The sequence below is a fragment of the Mauremys mutica genome, chromosome 20, assembly GCF_020497125.1.
Source record: "Mauremys mutica isolate MM-2020 ecotype Southern chromosome 20, ASM2049712v1, whole genome shotgun sequence".
NCBI classification, from domain to species: domain Eukaryota; kingdom Metazoa; phylum Chordata; order Testudines; family Geoemydidae; genus Mauremys; species Mauremys mutica.
The window spans coordinates 17,192,590-17,208,002 of NC_059091.1; the positions used below are offsets into that span (position 1 = coordinate 17,192,590).

Below are 15,413 nucleotides of genomic sequence, written 5' to 3' on the forward strand. Positions count from 1 at the left end.
CCCCTGCTCTAATGCACTAGATCTCAACCCTCTCCTAGAGCTAGCAAAGAGAACCCAGGAGTCCTGCATTGACCACCAGCCTCTCTAGCGCCCAGCTGCCCTGAACCTTGGTACAGGTGAAATCCCAGGAGCAGAAGCCAGCTGGGATTGACACAATAAACAGATCCCCCTATACCCAATCCACAATGGCCTCCCTGAGAGAAGTGTGTGCATGCAGGGGAAGCTCCCGCCTGGAGCTGGTGGGCGGGGGTGGAGGGGAGGGGAGGTTGGCTCCCCAGGGCCCCCCTTCACAAGTGCTGAATTCACAGATCTCATTGACACTGACTGGGCTCCTGCTGGGCATGCAGAGGCTGAACATGCCTTCTATTGTAACCAGCCCCAGGGCAGCCTCTCACCTAGCCCTGCTCCCTTAGCCAACAGAATTCACCTACATTCTTAATGGAATCAAAATTAGCTCAGATATTCCACAGTAGAAAGAGGAGAAGGTGCAATTGGTGGTTCAGGTCCTCAAACAGGACCCATGCTAGCAGGTACAAATACCTGTCCCCAGCCTCTCTCAATTCACTGGGTTTTGGAACCCATGTCCTTTGTCTAGCGAGTGCTACTTAGTTGATGGTGAGTCCCTCTGTCATAAAACAGTTCCACTGTCCTTGATTCACATAATCAGGATAACAACACTTTATTCTTCCTGCCCCAACAACAGAGAAACTGGAGATCCCACAGCAGCTGAAGTGACCATTTGGGTTGCTGTGGGCTCATGCTAGGTGGGGTAGGTTGCCTATGCAAACAAGATCAGACCCTGAAGTTCTTTTTCACAACTCACCACAATTCACCACTAGATGTCAGGGTAGAGCTCATCCTTACTCTGCTTACACATATAAAACAGTCAAACCTAAAATTCTATCCCAGGCTAACAAACAGACCTGTATACTAACACTCCACCCCTTTATTTTCTTTTCTTCTGGGACCCTCCTGCCCAGGTATCCTGGGAAAAGCATAGGACATATGGCGGCACGTTTCCTGAAAGGGCCAAGTATCAAGATGGAATGTGTTGATGCTCCATTTGCCCCACTGTCCCCTATGCAGTATGGTGCCCTGCACCTTCCCTCGAACGGCCATATTGCACATACATTCCAATGAATGTGCTAGACTCCCCATAGTAATGGGCATGAGAAGGTTGGGTCCAGGTTATCTGTTACACTTCGGTGGAGGACCGTTCATATTGCTTATATGTGACAATTAGTGGTTGTACCTTGTGGGTCTGTGCCCCCCTTAGCCAGTGTAGTATACATTGCAAAATTAGCATACCATAGACCAATAGCCACAATAATCCAAAGTAATATTGTCAGCCCTGACCATCGTAATATAGTCCAGCATCTGGGCCACCACCAGAAATGCTGCTTCTCTTCTTTTGACAGGGTTAAGATCCTTTTAACACCATTCTGGAGAATCTATTTTAAATGTGTCCAATTGTTGGCAGTTGCATCGAGCTGCTCCTGCAGGTTTTGCATGCTTTTGTCTGTATCATGAGTCCATGGAACGTCCACAGAGAAATGGGGTATTGTCCAAACTAGCTCAACCACATGGTATGGAATCAGGTAGTAAGTACTGGTTCGATTGTCCACAGCAATGAGTTCCACAGATCCATTCGTGCATTGACGTCCCGATGGCGGCATGTAGATTTGTGTAACTGTGCCAGATGCTGGTGCAATTGTGTACCCAAGTGTTGTGTACGTTCCCAGCAAACACCCCATACCCCATATATATCATCCCTAATGGCCCCCATTTGCAACAGGCCATTAATTCTGCCCCTTCATGGCCATTGAGGAGGGACACATTCAAATATTTTCTCTGGACAAACAATTACTTAAGTGAATTATTGTCCATTTTACACCATTTCATCCTCCCCAGTGGTTCCCAGCAAGCTCCTCCATTTCCCATTGTTCCGACAGGGCTCATGGGGACCACCTTACTAGCCGTCCCATTCCAAGGTACCTCAGTAACTATTACACAGGAGCTAGCCCCAGAGTTGAGCATTTTGTATCCCCATACACACCTCCCTCTCCCAAGTTAGCCTTTTGAAGCCATCCTCCGCCCATGTCATGAGGTTTCCTGTCCATTGAGTTAGCCACAGGTTCACATTTGCCACCCTTTTCCGTCCCATTGAGATTGCAGACTGTTGCTGTGCCAGTAGCTTATTGATTTGCTGCTGCAATTTCACATTTGGGCTTTTCAACTGCTTGGTTATCCAACTGTCCCCCAGATTAAATAGACCCAACCCTGTGGTTACTGCTCCCCACAAATCCCTTTTCCAGTGATGTTTCCATGTATGCCCCTCACACACCAATTAAATTGTTACTTGAACCCTTCTATGTATCAGAGTGGTAGCCATGTTACTCTGTATCAGCAAAAAGAAGGAGGAGTACTTGTGGCACCTTAGAGACTAACAAATGTATTTGAGCATAAACTTTCGTTGTCTAAAACCCACTTCATTAGATGCATGCAGTGGAAAATACAGTAGGAAGATATATATATACACAGAGAACATGAAAAAATGGGTGTTGCCATACTAACTATAACGAGAGTAATCAGGTAAGGTGGGCTATTATCAACAGGCGAAAAAAAAACTTTTGTAGTGATAATCAGGATGGCCCATTTCCAACAGTTGACAAAAAGGTGTGAGCAACAGTGCGGGGAAAAATTAGCATGGGGAAATAGGTTTTACTTTGTGTAATGACAAGTGATTTCCCTACACCCCCCCTGAATTTTCCCAACACCCCCCCAAGTTTTGTGAGCTAGTTACATACCAATTTAGTGACTGTTTGGAAATCTGAATTTAAACTGAAACATTAATACACACTTTAAAAGCTTATACAGTGTATGGTAAAATATGTCAAGTATCAGAGGGGTAGCCGTGTTAATCTGGATCTGTAAAAGCAGCAAAGAATCCTGTGGCACCTTATAGACTAACAGACGTTTTGCAGCATGAGCTTTCGTGGGTGAATACCCACTTCTTCGGATGAAAGTAGTGGAAATTTCCAGGGGCAGGTATATATATGCAAGCAAGAAGCAAGCTAGAGATAACGAGGTTAGTTCAATCAGGGAGGATGAGGCCCTGTTCTACCAGTAGAGGTGTGAAAACCAAGGGAGAAGAAACTTGTTCAGTAGTTGGCAAGCCATTCACAGCCTCATCCTCCCTGATTGAACTAACCTTGTTATCTCTAGCTTGCTTCTTGCTTGCATATATATACCTGCCTCTGGAAATTTCCACTACTTGCATCCGAAGAAGTGGGTATTCACCCACGAAAGCTCATGCTGCAAAACGTCTGTTAGTCTATAAGGTGCCACAGGATTCTTTGCTGATAAAATATGTGTATCTGAAAAAGTATAATATATTTGAAAAGTATGAACATAGACTAGCTTCCTTGCTTCCTTATACAGCTGTTTTTTATGATGTCAGTGCATTCATTTAGTTGATGTTGGCCAACCTAATAATTTCAAATGATGATTTGTAAGCAAAGTCTAAATGAGTTCTCCCTGACAGCTAGTGATGAGCTGGGGGCTAAGGCTTCAGGGCCAGATTATATTTACATTCACACCTAATCTACCTAGGTATCCAGCAAACAGAGCTGTGTTGTCCAAGTGATAGATTTTGGCTGGGGTTGGGTTACAAACCACTTGAATGTCGGGGAAGGGGGGATGAAATGTTGTTCTTATTGTATGAGTAAAGGGCAGTAGAACTGTACTTAGTCTGTGATGATTTTAAGGCATCAAGAGAGAGGGTGGGGACCTGTCCCTCTCCACTGTTTAAAGACAGAGCTGATTAGGCTCGATAGATAGTCTTTTGTTCTGTTAAGTGACCACTGCAGCTGAAATCACTGACAATCTGCTTAGTCCTGTTGTGGGGACAGTGTTCCTGTGGGTACAGTGTTTTTGTGTAAGAGACAGCCCAGACTGCACTAGCAGCAAGGTTCCCGCACTGAGAGCTCAGCTGAAATCACTGAGAGCTGGTGGAACCTCAAGAGACCAACTCGCAGAGGTCACAGTGGTAGGTGACAGCAGAAGGTGACTGTGCAGGGCCATTGGCAACAGAGTGGTAAAGTGAACCATGGCACAACGAACAGCCGTGGCCAGAGCAAACTGTGCCTTTTTGTCCCCACCTGGAAGGTGTACTCACGTGAAAGCATCTCTGAACTCTGAGTCTCCACTGACCAAGGACAACACCGGTGAGTGGAGTGCGGTGGAGGGAAAAGTGAGGGGCACATTAAATAAGCATTTGTTTGTTGGACTATATTTTAGTCACTTTGCTCCAGAATGCTAGATTTGTGACTGGGAATGGAAACTTATATAAATATGTTTCCCAGTAGGCCAAGATTTTTAAAATGCAGTATTTGCCAAGGTTGTTATCTCACATTGTTGCTATCTTGAGAGGTCATTATGTTGGGGAGTTTCTGTACTAAACATTTTTATTATAATTAATTTTTACATAAGAATGGTCATACTGGGTCAGACCCATGGTCCATATAGCCCAGTACCCTGTCTTACAACAGTGGTCAAGGCCAGGTGCTTCAGAGGGAATTAATAGAACAGGGAATCATCAAGTGATCCATCCCCTGTTGCCCATTCCCAGCTTCTGGAAAACAGGCTAGGGACACTCAGAGCATGGCGTTGCATCCCTCTCATCCTGGCTAATAGCCACAGATGGACCTGTTCTCCAGGAATTTATCTAGTTCTTTTTAAAATCCTGTTATAGTTTTGGTCTTCACAGCATCCCCTGGCAAAGAGTTCCCTGGGTTGACTTTATATTGTGTGAAGAAATACTTCCTTTTGTTTTTTTAAAATCTGCTGCCTATTAATTTCATTGGGTGACTGCTAGTTCTTGTGTTATGTGAAGGATTAAATAAAATGTCCTTATTCACTTTCTTCACACCAGTCAAGATTTTGTCGACCTCTATCATATCCCCATTAGTCATCTCTTTTCTAAGCTGAAAATTCCCAGTCACTTTAATCTCTCCTCCTGTTTCATACCCCTCATCATTTTAGTTGCCCATCTCTGTACCTTTTCCAATTCCAATATATATATTTTAGGATGTGTGACCAGATCTACACACACTATTCAAGGTGTGCACGTACCATGGATTTATATAGAGGCAATATGATATTTTCTGTCTTATTATCTATCCCTTTCTTAATGATTCCCAATATTGTTTGCTTTTGTGACTGTTGCTGCACATGGAGTGGATGTTTTCAGAGATCTATCCACAATGACTCCAAGATCTCTTCCTTGAGTGTTAACAGCTAATTCAGATGCCATCATTTTGTATGTATAGTTGAGATTGCTTTCCAATGTGCATTACTTTGCATTTATCAGCATTGACTTTAATTTGCCATTTTGTTGCCCAGTCACCCAGTTTTGTAAGATCCCTTTGTAGATCTTCGCAGTCTGCCTGGGACTTAACTATCTTGAATAATTTTGTATCATCTGCAAATTTTGCCACCTCACTGTTTACCCATTTTTCCAGATGAATATGTTGAATAGGACTGGTCCCAGTACTGACCCCTCAAGGATACCACTATTTATCTCTCTCCATTCTGAAAACTGATAATTTATTCCTACTCTTTGTTTCCCATCTTTTAACCAGTTACTGATCCATGAGAGGCTCTTCCCTCTTACCCCATGATGGCTTACTTTTCAAAAGTCAATTTAAATTAAATACATTTTTTTTAATTATTTTTTTTTTAGAAATCTAGATCTGTTATGTGTTTTGGTGTAACTTGCATTTTCCTTATGTTAAATTTGGATTATCCTAACAAAACATTTACTTTATTCACTTTCTTCACATCAGTCAAGATTTTATAGACCTTTAGCATATCCCCCCTTAGTTGTCTCTTTTCGAAGCTGAAAATTCCCAGTCATTTTAATTTCTTCTCCTGTTTCATACCCCAATCATTTGAGTTGCCCATCTCTGTACTTTTTGCATTTCCAGTATGTCTTTTTTGGGATAGGGTAACCAGATCTGCACACAGTATTCAAGGTGTACATGTGCCATGGATTTATATAGAGGCAATATGATATTTTCTGTCTTATTATCTATCCCTTTCTTAAAAAAGCAAAGGTTTCAGAGGAGCAGCCGTGTTAGTCTGTATTGCAAAAAGAACATAAGCTTTTGTGGGCTACATCCGTTGAAGTGGACTGTAGCCCACGAAAGCTTATGCTCAAATAAATTTGTTAGTCTCTAAGGTGCCACAAGTGCTCCTGTTCTTTTTAAAGAAGCAAACAGAATGTTGGAAATCACTGACTGCCGCTGCACACTGAGTGAATGTTTTCAGAGAACTATCCACAATGACTGCAAGATCTTTCTTGAGTGTTAACAGCTAATTCAGACTCCTTCATTTTGTATGTATAGTTGAGATTGTTTTCCAATGTACATTACTTTGCATTTATCAACATTAAATTTCATCTGCCATTTTTGTTGCCCAGTCACCCAGTTTTATGAGATCCCTTTGTAATTCTTCGCAGTCTGCCTGGGACTTACCTATCTTGAATAGTTTTGTATCATCTGCAAATTTTGCCACCTCACTGTTTACCCATTTTTCCAGATCATTTACGAATATGTTGAACAGCACTGGTCCCAGTACCGACCCCTCAGGGATACCAGTATTTATCTCTCTCCATTCTGAAAACTGATAATTTATTCCTACCCTTTGTTTCCCATCTTTTAACCAGTTACTGATCCATGAGAGGATCTTCCCTCTTACCCTATGATGGCTTACTTTTCAAAAGTCAATTTAAATTAAATACTTTTTTTAAAATGTATATTTTTTTTAGAAATCTAGACCTGTTATATGTTTTGGTGTAACTTGCATTATTCTTATGTTAAATTTGCATAATCCTAACAAAACATTTACTTTATTCATATCTCTTTTACATATCTCATTGGTCCTGACACCCCCCCCTGTAAATTCGAACACCCCCCCTAATTTCAATTCTTGGGGAAACCACTGGGTGTGGGAGGGAGCTCAGAGCTGGGGCAGGGGAGTGGGGTGTGAGTTCTGACTGAGTGGTGCTTACCTCAGGCAGCACCCGGAAATGGCTGGCATGTCCGGGCTTCTAGGCAGAGCAGCAGTCAGGCAGCTCTGGGTGCTGCCCCTGCCTGCTGCAGGCACTGCCCCTGCAGCTCCCATTGACCAGGAGCTGCGGAATCAGCGCTTGGGGCAGGAGCAGCATGCGGAGACTCCCTGGCTGCCCCTGCACCTACGAGCCTGACATCCACCCACTTCTGGGAGCCACGCGGAGCCAGGGGAGGTAGGGAACCTGCCTTACCCCACTGTGCCGCCAACCGGACTTTTAGTGGCCTATTAAAATATCCCGGATTGCTTTCTATAGTCACCGGGAGATGGGTGCCAATTCTGTTAGGCTCCCGGACAATCCTGGAGGGCTGGCAACCCCAGCTGTCAGCAGAGTTCTGTGCGAGGGGGCCCAGGAAGCCAGCTGAGCCCCATCCCTTCTTTGCCTGCAGCCTCCAGTAAGTGTTTGGCCCTTGGGACAATGGTGGTGGGAGGAGGCAGCAAGGCACTGGGGGGATGGATGGGGAGCCTGGGGAGGAAATGGGAGCCAGGAGGTGGAGGAGGCAGCAGGGCCCAGGGGGATTGGGCAGGGGGCCAGTGTTTAAAGTGCCCCCCAAAAGTAGTCACATGTAAATCCCTGAGCACGCCCCAGGTCAGGTGTGTTCGAATCAGGGTTATGGTGTTTTCCCAAATTAACGCCAGGTTCCTGTCCCCTTTTTTAAAAAGTTTTCTCAGCTATATAGACTCTGTGCACCCAGAGACGGTGTTTAATTTTCCCAGATTACTGGGTTGGGGCTTGAGCCAGTTCTGTGTTGTATTGTTAAGAGGGACCCCTGGATATTGAACCCTTGTTATTAAGTAGTTATAAGTTTGATGATTAACCTTTAAATCTTGTTGTGTCCATATGGGAGTGCTAACGTTATCATATGAAGCTAAATTATTTACATTATGTTACAATAGTTACTGTCACTAACATTCAGATTATGTCCGTTTACAACAAAACCACATTTTGTCCTAAAACAAAAATGACCATGTCCTGTATATACAACAATAGACGTGTTAGAGGAATTCTGTCTCAGCTCAAAGTGAGCTCTGGAGGATGTGTTGATGCGTTCATCTCGCTTGTCAGAAATCTACCTCAGCCCTCTCTCTTCTGCACATGCTTCAGGCTATAAAGTGTAGACGTCCGAGGTCCTTTTTGCCAGACTCACCCATAGCGGTGATCTTTGGGCATCATTAACATGTTATTTTTCCATAGTCCCGGATACAATGGGAGATTATATATATTTCACCCTTGCTAACTTAAACAGATACATGACAATAGTTTTGTCCTGATGGAAATATATAATGTCATGAAGAGTCCACCAAGCTTGTCGATCTCTTTCCTCTTGGGAGGGATTATCCCACACTACTTTCCGAATCTCAGCTGGTGATTTTCCAAATTTTCAGCATTTTCCTCTTGAATGATTCCTTCTGCTGTTGTCTGTATCCAGGCCTGGGCTTGCGCACCAGTAATAGCCAAGCAGGTGGCTTGCTCCTGTTCCTCTAGAGCTTGCACAAGCACTTGATGATCCTGCGAGGAGATATTAAGCACAGCTTCAGCCCGATTAGCCTCCAAGCACCCCAGTAGGCCTAATGCTTGCAGTGAAGAGATTAACAGGATATGCAAATATTCCAGTGCCCCTCCTATTACACCCGCTTTATTCTGCACCACCTCCAGATCAACTGCATTTAGAGCTTGTGCACCCGCGATTCCCAGTACATCCTCTGCAGTGCTCCTTCTAGCTCTTCTTAACTGCCTAAGCCAGTTCATGACCTCCACCAATTGTTCCACCCAGTGAGGAGCGCCACCATACCCTGACTGCAGTTACCACTGACACTAGCATCTGAGACCTCATCTGCACTATGAGTTTAGGTCGAATTTAGCAGTGTTAGATCGATTTAACCCTGCACCCCTCCACACAACAAAGCCATTTTTGTCGACTTCAAGGGCTCTTAAAATTGATTTCTGTACTCCTCCCTAATGAGGGGTTTAGTGCTGAAATCAACATCGCTGGGATGAATTTGGGGTAGTGTGGACACAGTTCAATGGTATTGGCTTCCGTGAGTTATCCCAGAGTGCTCCATTGTGACCGCTCTGGACAGCACTTTCAACTCAGATGCACTAGCCAGGTACACAACAAAAGCCCTGAGAATTTTTGAATTTCATTTCCTGTGTGGTGAGCTCATCAGCACAGGTGACCATGCAGTCCCAGAGTCACAAAAGAGCTCCAGCATGGACTGAATGGGAGGTACTGGATCTGATCCCTGTTTGGGGAGATGAATCTGTGCTATCAGAACTCTGTTCCAAAAGATGAAATGCCAAAATATTTGAAAAAATCTCCAAGGGCACGATGGACAGAGCTTACAATAAGGACCCGCAGCAGTGCTGCATGAAAATTAAGGAGCTCAGGCAACCCTACCAAAAAACCAAAGAGGCAAACGGCCACTCTGGGTCAGAGCCCCAGACATGCCGCATCTATGATGAGCTGCATGCAATTCTAGAGGGGGCACCTACCACTACCCCACCCCTGTCCGTGGACACCTGCAAGGGGGGAGTCTCATGCAACAGGGATGAGTGTTAGGAGGCTTATTCCTTCACCCTCTTACTTCCCTGGTCCTTCTCGCATGAACAGAGAGCAACAATACGCGAAGTCCAAAGGCGCAAACAATTTGATGTTTATTGGGGTGAACTTCCAGCAAGCATGATTCCAGTTTCCTTCCTTAGTGTCCCCCTTCCCAGCTCTGACACCACAGAGCCTTGTCTGTGTCCCTGTTTCTGTTCCCATCCCCTGTTCCCATTTCCCCCTTTACTAAAAATGATCCCAATTCCCCCATCCCCAGTTCCTGTTCCCATTTCCCCCCCTCTTCCTGACTGACTGCAGACTATATAGTAAAACCTGAGTGTTGCTTAGCTATACCGTAACCAATGATTTTACTGAAATTTAACTAACCAATCCTAACATTGGTTATTTAACCAATTATATTTCACCACCTTCATTGGTTTACACCCAACAAAATTAATTATACAGCAGACAGAAACAATCACAGAACCAGACAGAGACCATGCAAATAAACATACAAAACAATACAGAAGTGAGGATTTCACAACTCACTATACAGACATAAGAGTTTTACAACTACATCTATACAGACATAAGGGTTCTCCAGCTGTGTCTATTGATAAGTGAGTTCTTGCCAGACAAGATGCTATCAAACTAAGTTTCTTCTAGGCTCTACCCTTTCTCTGGAGGTGGGAGGAATATCAGAACAGGATTGTATTCCTAAAAGCCCAATAGCACCTTATTTCAAATTATTCAAGTTTGGAATGTGTGGATGTGATCAAACACTTCCCAGCTTATGGCTGCCTAAGTACATCTTAGCTGAAGACCTTAGCCTGTCACAGTAAGAGAAGGCCATTCCACAGACAGTGATTTTGATTCTTTCTTTTATACCTCTATAACTAGCTAAGTGAAAAGATTACACCTAAATTCTTAAAGTATAGGCCTTTGCATACAGGCCTGAATATCTATATCCTAACAATGAGAATTTTGGGGACGAGGAAGATGAGGAGGTGGAGGAGGATGAGGATAGCGCACAGCAAGCAAGTGGAAAAAACATTCTCCCCGACAACCAGGAACTGTTTATCACCCTGGAACCAATACCCTCCCACCCCTCCCAAAGCGGGCTCCCAGACCATGAAGCCGGAGAAGGCACCTCTGGTGAGAGTAGCTTTGTAAATATAATGCATGGTTTAAAAGCAAACATGTTTAATGATTAATTTGCCCTGAAGACTTGGGATGCATTTGCAGCCAGTACAGCCCCTCCTTTTAAATGGCCAACCCGATGGGTGCTTGGTATGGGAAAGGAGGGCACTGCTGTTTGAAACGATTCCCACATGTTATGAAGGTTGAAGAAGCCGAAAGATTGTGGATTACCCTGGCAGCCTGCAAGCCGAATTCTGTTGCCCGGACCTGCGCGTGTGATCTCTCACACCAAAACAGCAGGCCCTCAATATAAGAGGCAAAATGCGACCTTGTACCGAACCACATGTGCTATGTAATGTTAACAGCTTGGTTCACCGTGAAGAGTTTACCCATTGTTCTCTAAAATGTGTCTTTTTAAATACTACTCCCCCTTTTTTTCCTCCCTCAGCTGCAAATATTTCAACGCTCCCTCTATCATCTCTGTCCCAGAGGCTAGCGCAGATAAGAAGGTAAAAAAATGCACTTGCAATGAAATGTTCTCTGAGCTCATGCAGCCCTCCCACACTGAAAGAGCTCAGCAGAATGCGTGGAGGCAAACAATCTCAGAGTCCAGGAAAGCAGAAAATGAATGCGAGGACAGGAGGGATGAGCGAGATGAGAGGTGGTGGGAGCAAGATGAGAGGTGTTGGGAGTGAGATGAGAGGAGGCAGGATGCAATGCTAAGGCTAATGGGGGAGCAAACTGACATGCTCCGACGTCTGGTGGAGCTGCAGGAAAGGCAGCAGGAGCACAGACCGCCGCTGCTGCCCCTGTGTAACCGCCCACCCTCCTCCCCAAGTTCCATAGCCTCCTCACCCAGACGCCCAAGAACACAGGGGAGCTCCGGGCACCCTACCACTCCACCCCAGAGGACTGCCCAAGCAACAGAAGGCTGGCATTCAATAAGTTTTGAAGTGCAGTGTGGCTTTTTCCTTCCCTCCTCCCCTCATCCACCACCCCACCTGGTGCTTCCCTCCTCCCCAACCCATCCCGGGCTACCTTGGCAGTTATCTCACTATTTGTGTGATGAATTAATAAAGAACAATAAACAAAAATGACTTTATTGCCTCTGCAAGCAGTGATCGAAGGGGAGAGGGTGGTTGACTTACAGGGAAGTAGAGTGAACCAGGGAGGCAGGTTTTCATCAAGGAGAAACAACAGAACGGTCACACTGTAGCCTGGCCAGTCATGAAACTGGTTTTCAAAGCTTCTTTGATGGGTAGCATGCACTGCTGTGCTCTTCTAATCGCCCTGGTGTCTGGCTGTGTGTAATCAGTGGCCAGGCGATTTGCCTCAACCTCCCACCCTGCCATAAACATCTCCCCCTTCCTCCCACAGATATTGTGGCGCACACAGCAAGCGACAATTAGAATTAGAATATGGATTTCACTGAGGTCTAATCGAGTCAGTAAACTGCGCCAGCGCACTTTTAAATGTCCAAAGGCACATTTGCTCAGCCTATAGTTGAACAGCTCCTTACTACTGTCCAGGGTGCCTGTGTATGGCTTCATGAGCCATGGTATTAAGAGGTAGGCTGGGTCCCCAAGGATAACTATAGGCATTTCAACATCCCCAACAGTTATTTTCTGGTCTGGGAAGTAAGTCCCTTCCTGCAGCTGTTCAAACAGACCAGAGTTCCTGAAGATGCGAGCGTCATGCACCTTTCCTGGCCATCCCACGTTGATGCCAGTGAAATGTCCCTTGTGATCCACCAGTGCTTGCAGCACCACTGAAAAGTATCCCTTGCGGTTTATGTACTGGCTGCCAAGGCGGTCTGGTCCCAAGATAGGGATATGCGTTCCGTCTACCGCCCCACCACAGTTAAGGAATCCCATTGCAGCAAAGCCATCCACTATGACCTGCACATTTCCCAGAGTCACTATCCATGATAGCAGCAGCTGAGTGATTGCGTTGGCTACTTGGATCTCAGCAGCCCCCACAGTAGATTTACCCACACCAAATTGATTCCCGACTGACCAGTAGCTGTCTGGCATTGCAAGCATCCAGAGGGCTATCGCCACTCACTTCTCAACTATGAGAGCTACTCTCATCTTGGTATTCTTGCGCTTCAGGGCAGGGGAAAGTGAGTCACAAAGTTCCATGAAAGTGCCCTTACTCATGCGAATGTTTCGCAGCCACTGGGAATCATCGCAGACCTGCAACACTATGCAGTCCCACCAGTCTGTACTTGTTTCTCATGCCCAGAATCGGTCTTCCACAGCATGAACCTGTCCCATTACCACCGTGATGTCCAAATTGCCTGGGCCTGTGCTTTGAGAGAAGTCTGTGTCCATGTCCTCATCACTATTGTGATCGCACTGTCGTTGCCTCCTTGCCTGCTTTTGCAGGTTCTGGTTTTGCACATACTGCAGGATAATGCATGAGGTGTTTACAATGCTCACAACAGCAGCGGTGAGCTGAGCGGGCACCATGCTTACTGTGGTATGGCGTCTGCAGGAGAGCAGAGTTGCAGCGGAAGCAGTGGATGACGACAGATGCCACGAGAATAGATATTTATACCAAACGACGAGAGGACCTGTGAGGTGGATTCATGGAACCAGGAGAGCAGGAGAGCAGAGTTGCAGTGGAAGCAGTGGAGGACGACGGTTAGCACCGCGCACATTTCATAAGGAAGAACACACGTTCCTGGGAGCCCATGGTAGACAACATGTAGAAATTTGCTATTGAGACACAAGCAGGAGAGCAGAGTTGCAGCGGAAGCAGTGGTTGGATGACGGTTAGCAGTCCTACTGCACCATCTTATGAAAGCAGTATGGCACTTGCATGGAAAAAAGGCACAAAATGATTATCTGCTGTTGCTTTCACGGAGGGAGAGGCGACTGAGACATGTACCCAAAACCACCCGCGACAATGTTTTTGCTCCATCAGGCATTGGGAGCTCAACCCAGAATTCCAATGGGCAGCGGGGACTGCGGGAACTGTGGGATAGCTACCCACAGTGCAATGCTCCAAAAATCAATGCTAGCCACAGTACTATGGACGCACTCTGATGACTTAATGCGCTTAGTGGGGACACACACAATCGACTGTATAAAATCACTTCCTAAAAATTGACTTCTATAAATTCGACCTAATTTCATAGTATAGACATGAGACTCCCTGGAGAGACATTTCTACCTGTTTTAGACTGTAGTGCAGGGGTTGGCAACCTTTCAGAAGTGTCAAGTATCAGAGAGGTAGCCGTGTTAGTCTGGTCCTGTGGCACCTTATAGACTAACAGATGCTTTTGTGGGTGAATACCCACTTCGTCAGATGCATGGACGAAGTGGGTATTCACCGATGAAAGCTCATGCTCCAATACATCTGTTAGTCTATAAGATGCCACAGGACTCTTTGTTGCTTTCAGAAGCGGTGTTCCGGGTCTTCATTTATTCACTCTGATTTAAGGTTTCATGTGCCAGTAACACATTTTAATGTTTTTAGACGGTCTCTTTTTATAAGTCTATAATATATAACTAAACTATCGTTGTATGTAAAGTAAATAAGGTTTTTAAAATGTTTAAGAAGCTTCATTTAAAATTAAATTAAAATGCAGAGGCCCCGGGACCGGTGGCCAGGACCCGGACAGTGTGAGTGCCACTGAAAATCAGCTCGTGTGCCGCATTTGGCACACGTGCCATAGGTTGCCTACCCCTGCTGTAATGGGTTACCCAGGACTTTCTGCATCCTGTCCCTACAAATAAAACAGGGTCCCACTTTTTGCAGGCGAGGGTGATATGGATCCTCAGTTCAAAAGGTAGGTGCTGCATCTCTGCTCATGGTTGAGGTGGAGCTCTGGACTCAGTAATGGGTAAATTGCCACATGACACATAAAGCGATGGACGCATGTGCACACAGGGCTAAACCTAATCCATTCTCATTCCGGTTACAGGAGGGCAACTTCCGTGTGTAGCCAAGACCTCAGAGTGACCCTGCCATGGGGGAAGGGGGCTCAGGTTCTGGGGCCCATTCAGTCCTGCGAGAGGGACACTCTTGCTGCTTGTGATTGTGGGTCTTTCTTTGTGGAATGGCCATGAGACACAGCAAACTTGTTCCACACCAACCGTCCCCTGCTGCCCAAGAGGCTGCTTCATTCCAGCTAAGACAAGCCCCCCAGGGTCTGGCCTATACTGGGAAATGCCTGAGACTCTGCCTCCTCCCCGTCCTGAGCCACAGAGCCAATTACACTGAGGCCTGGTCTACACTAGGACTTTAATTCGAATTTAGCAGCGTTAATTCGAATTAACCGCGCACCCGTCCACACCATGAAGCCATTTAATTCGACATAGAGGGCTCTTTAGTTCGAATTCTGTACTCCTCCCCGACGAGGGGAGTAGCGCTAAATTCGACATGGCTATGTCGAATTAGGCTAGGTGTGGATGCAAATCGAACTTAGTAGCTCCGGGAGCTATCCCACAGTGCACCACTCTGTTGACGCTCTGGACAGCAGTCCGAACTTGGATGCTCTGACCAGCCACACAGGAAACGACCCGGGAAAATTTGAATTCCTTTTCCTGTCTGGGCACTTTGAATCTCATGTCCTGGTTGGACATCGGGGCG

The 15,413-nt window shown here is 45.7% G+C and overlaps 1 protein-coding gene across 1 annotated transcript in view; it reads right to left on the minus strand.

Annotated features, from left to right (window-relative positions):
* LOC123353799 (resistin-like) overlaps window positions 1–8,283 on the minus strand; it is a 98,484-nt gene extending 90,201 nt beyond the window's left edge. Inside the window, exon 1 of the mRNA XM_044995213.1 lies at window positions 8,280–8,283. Within this exon, the coding sequence (XP_044851148.1) occupies window positions 8,280–8,283 (4 nt within the window). The remainder of the gene's footprint in view (window positions 1–8,279) is intronic.
* Between the last annotated feature and the right edge of the window lie 7,130 nt (window positions 8,284–15,413).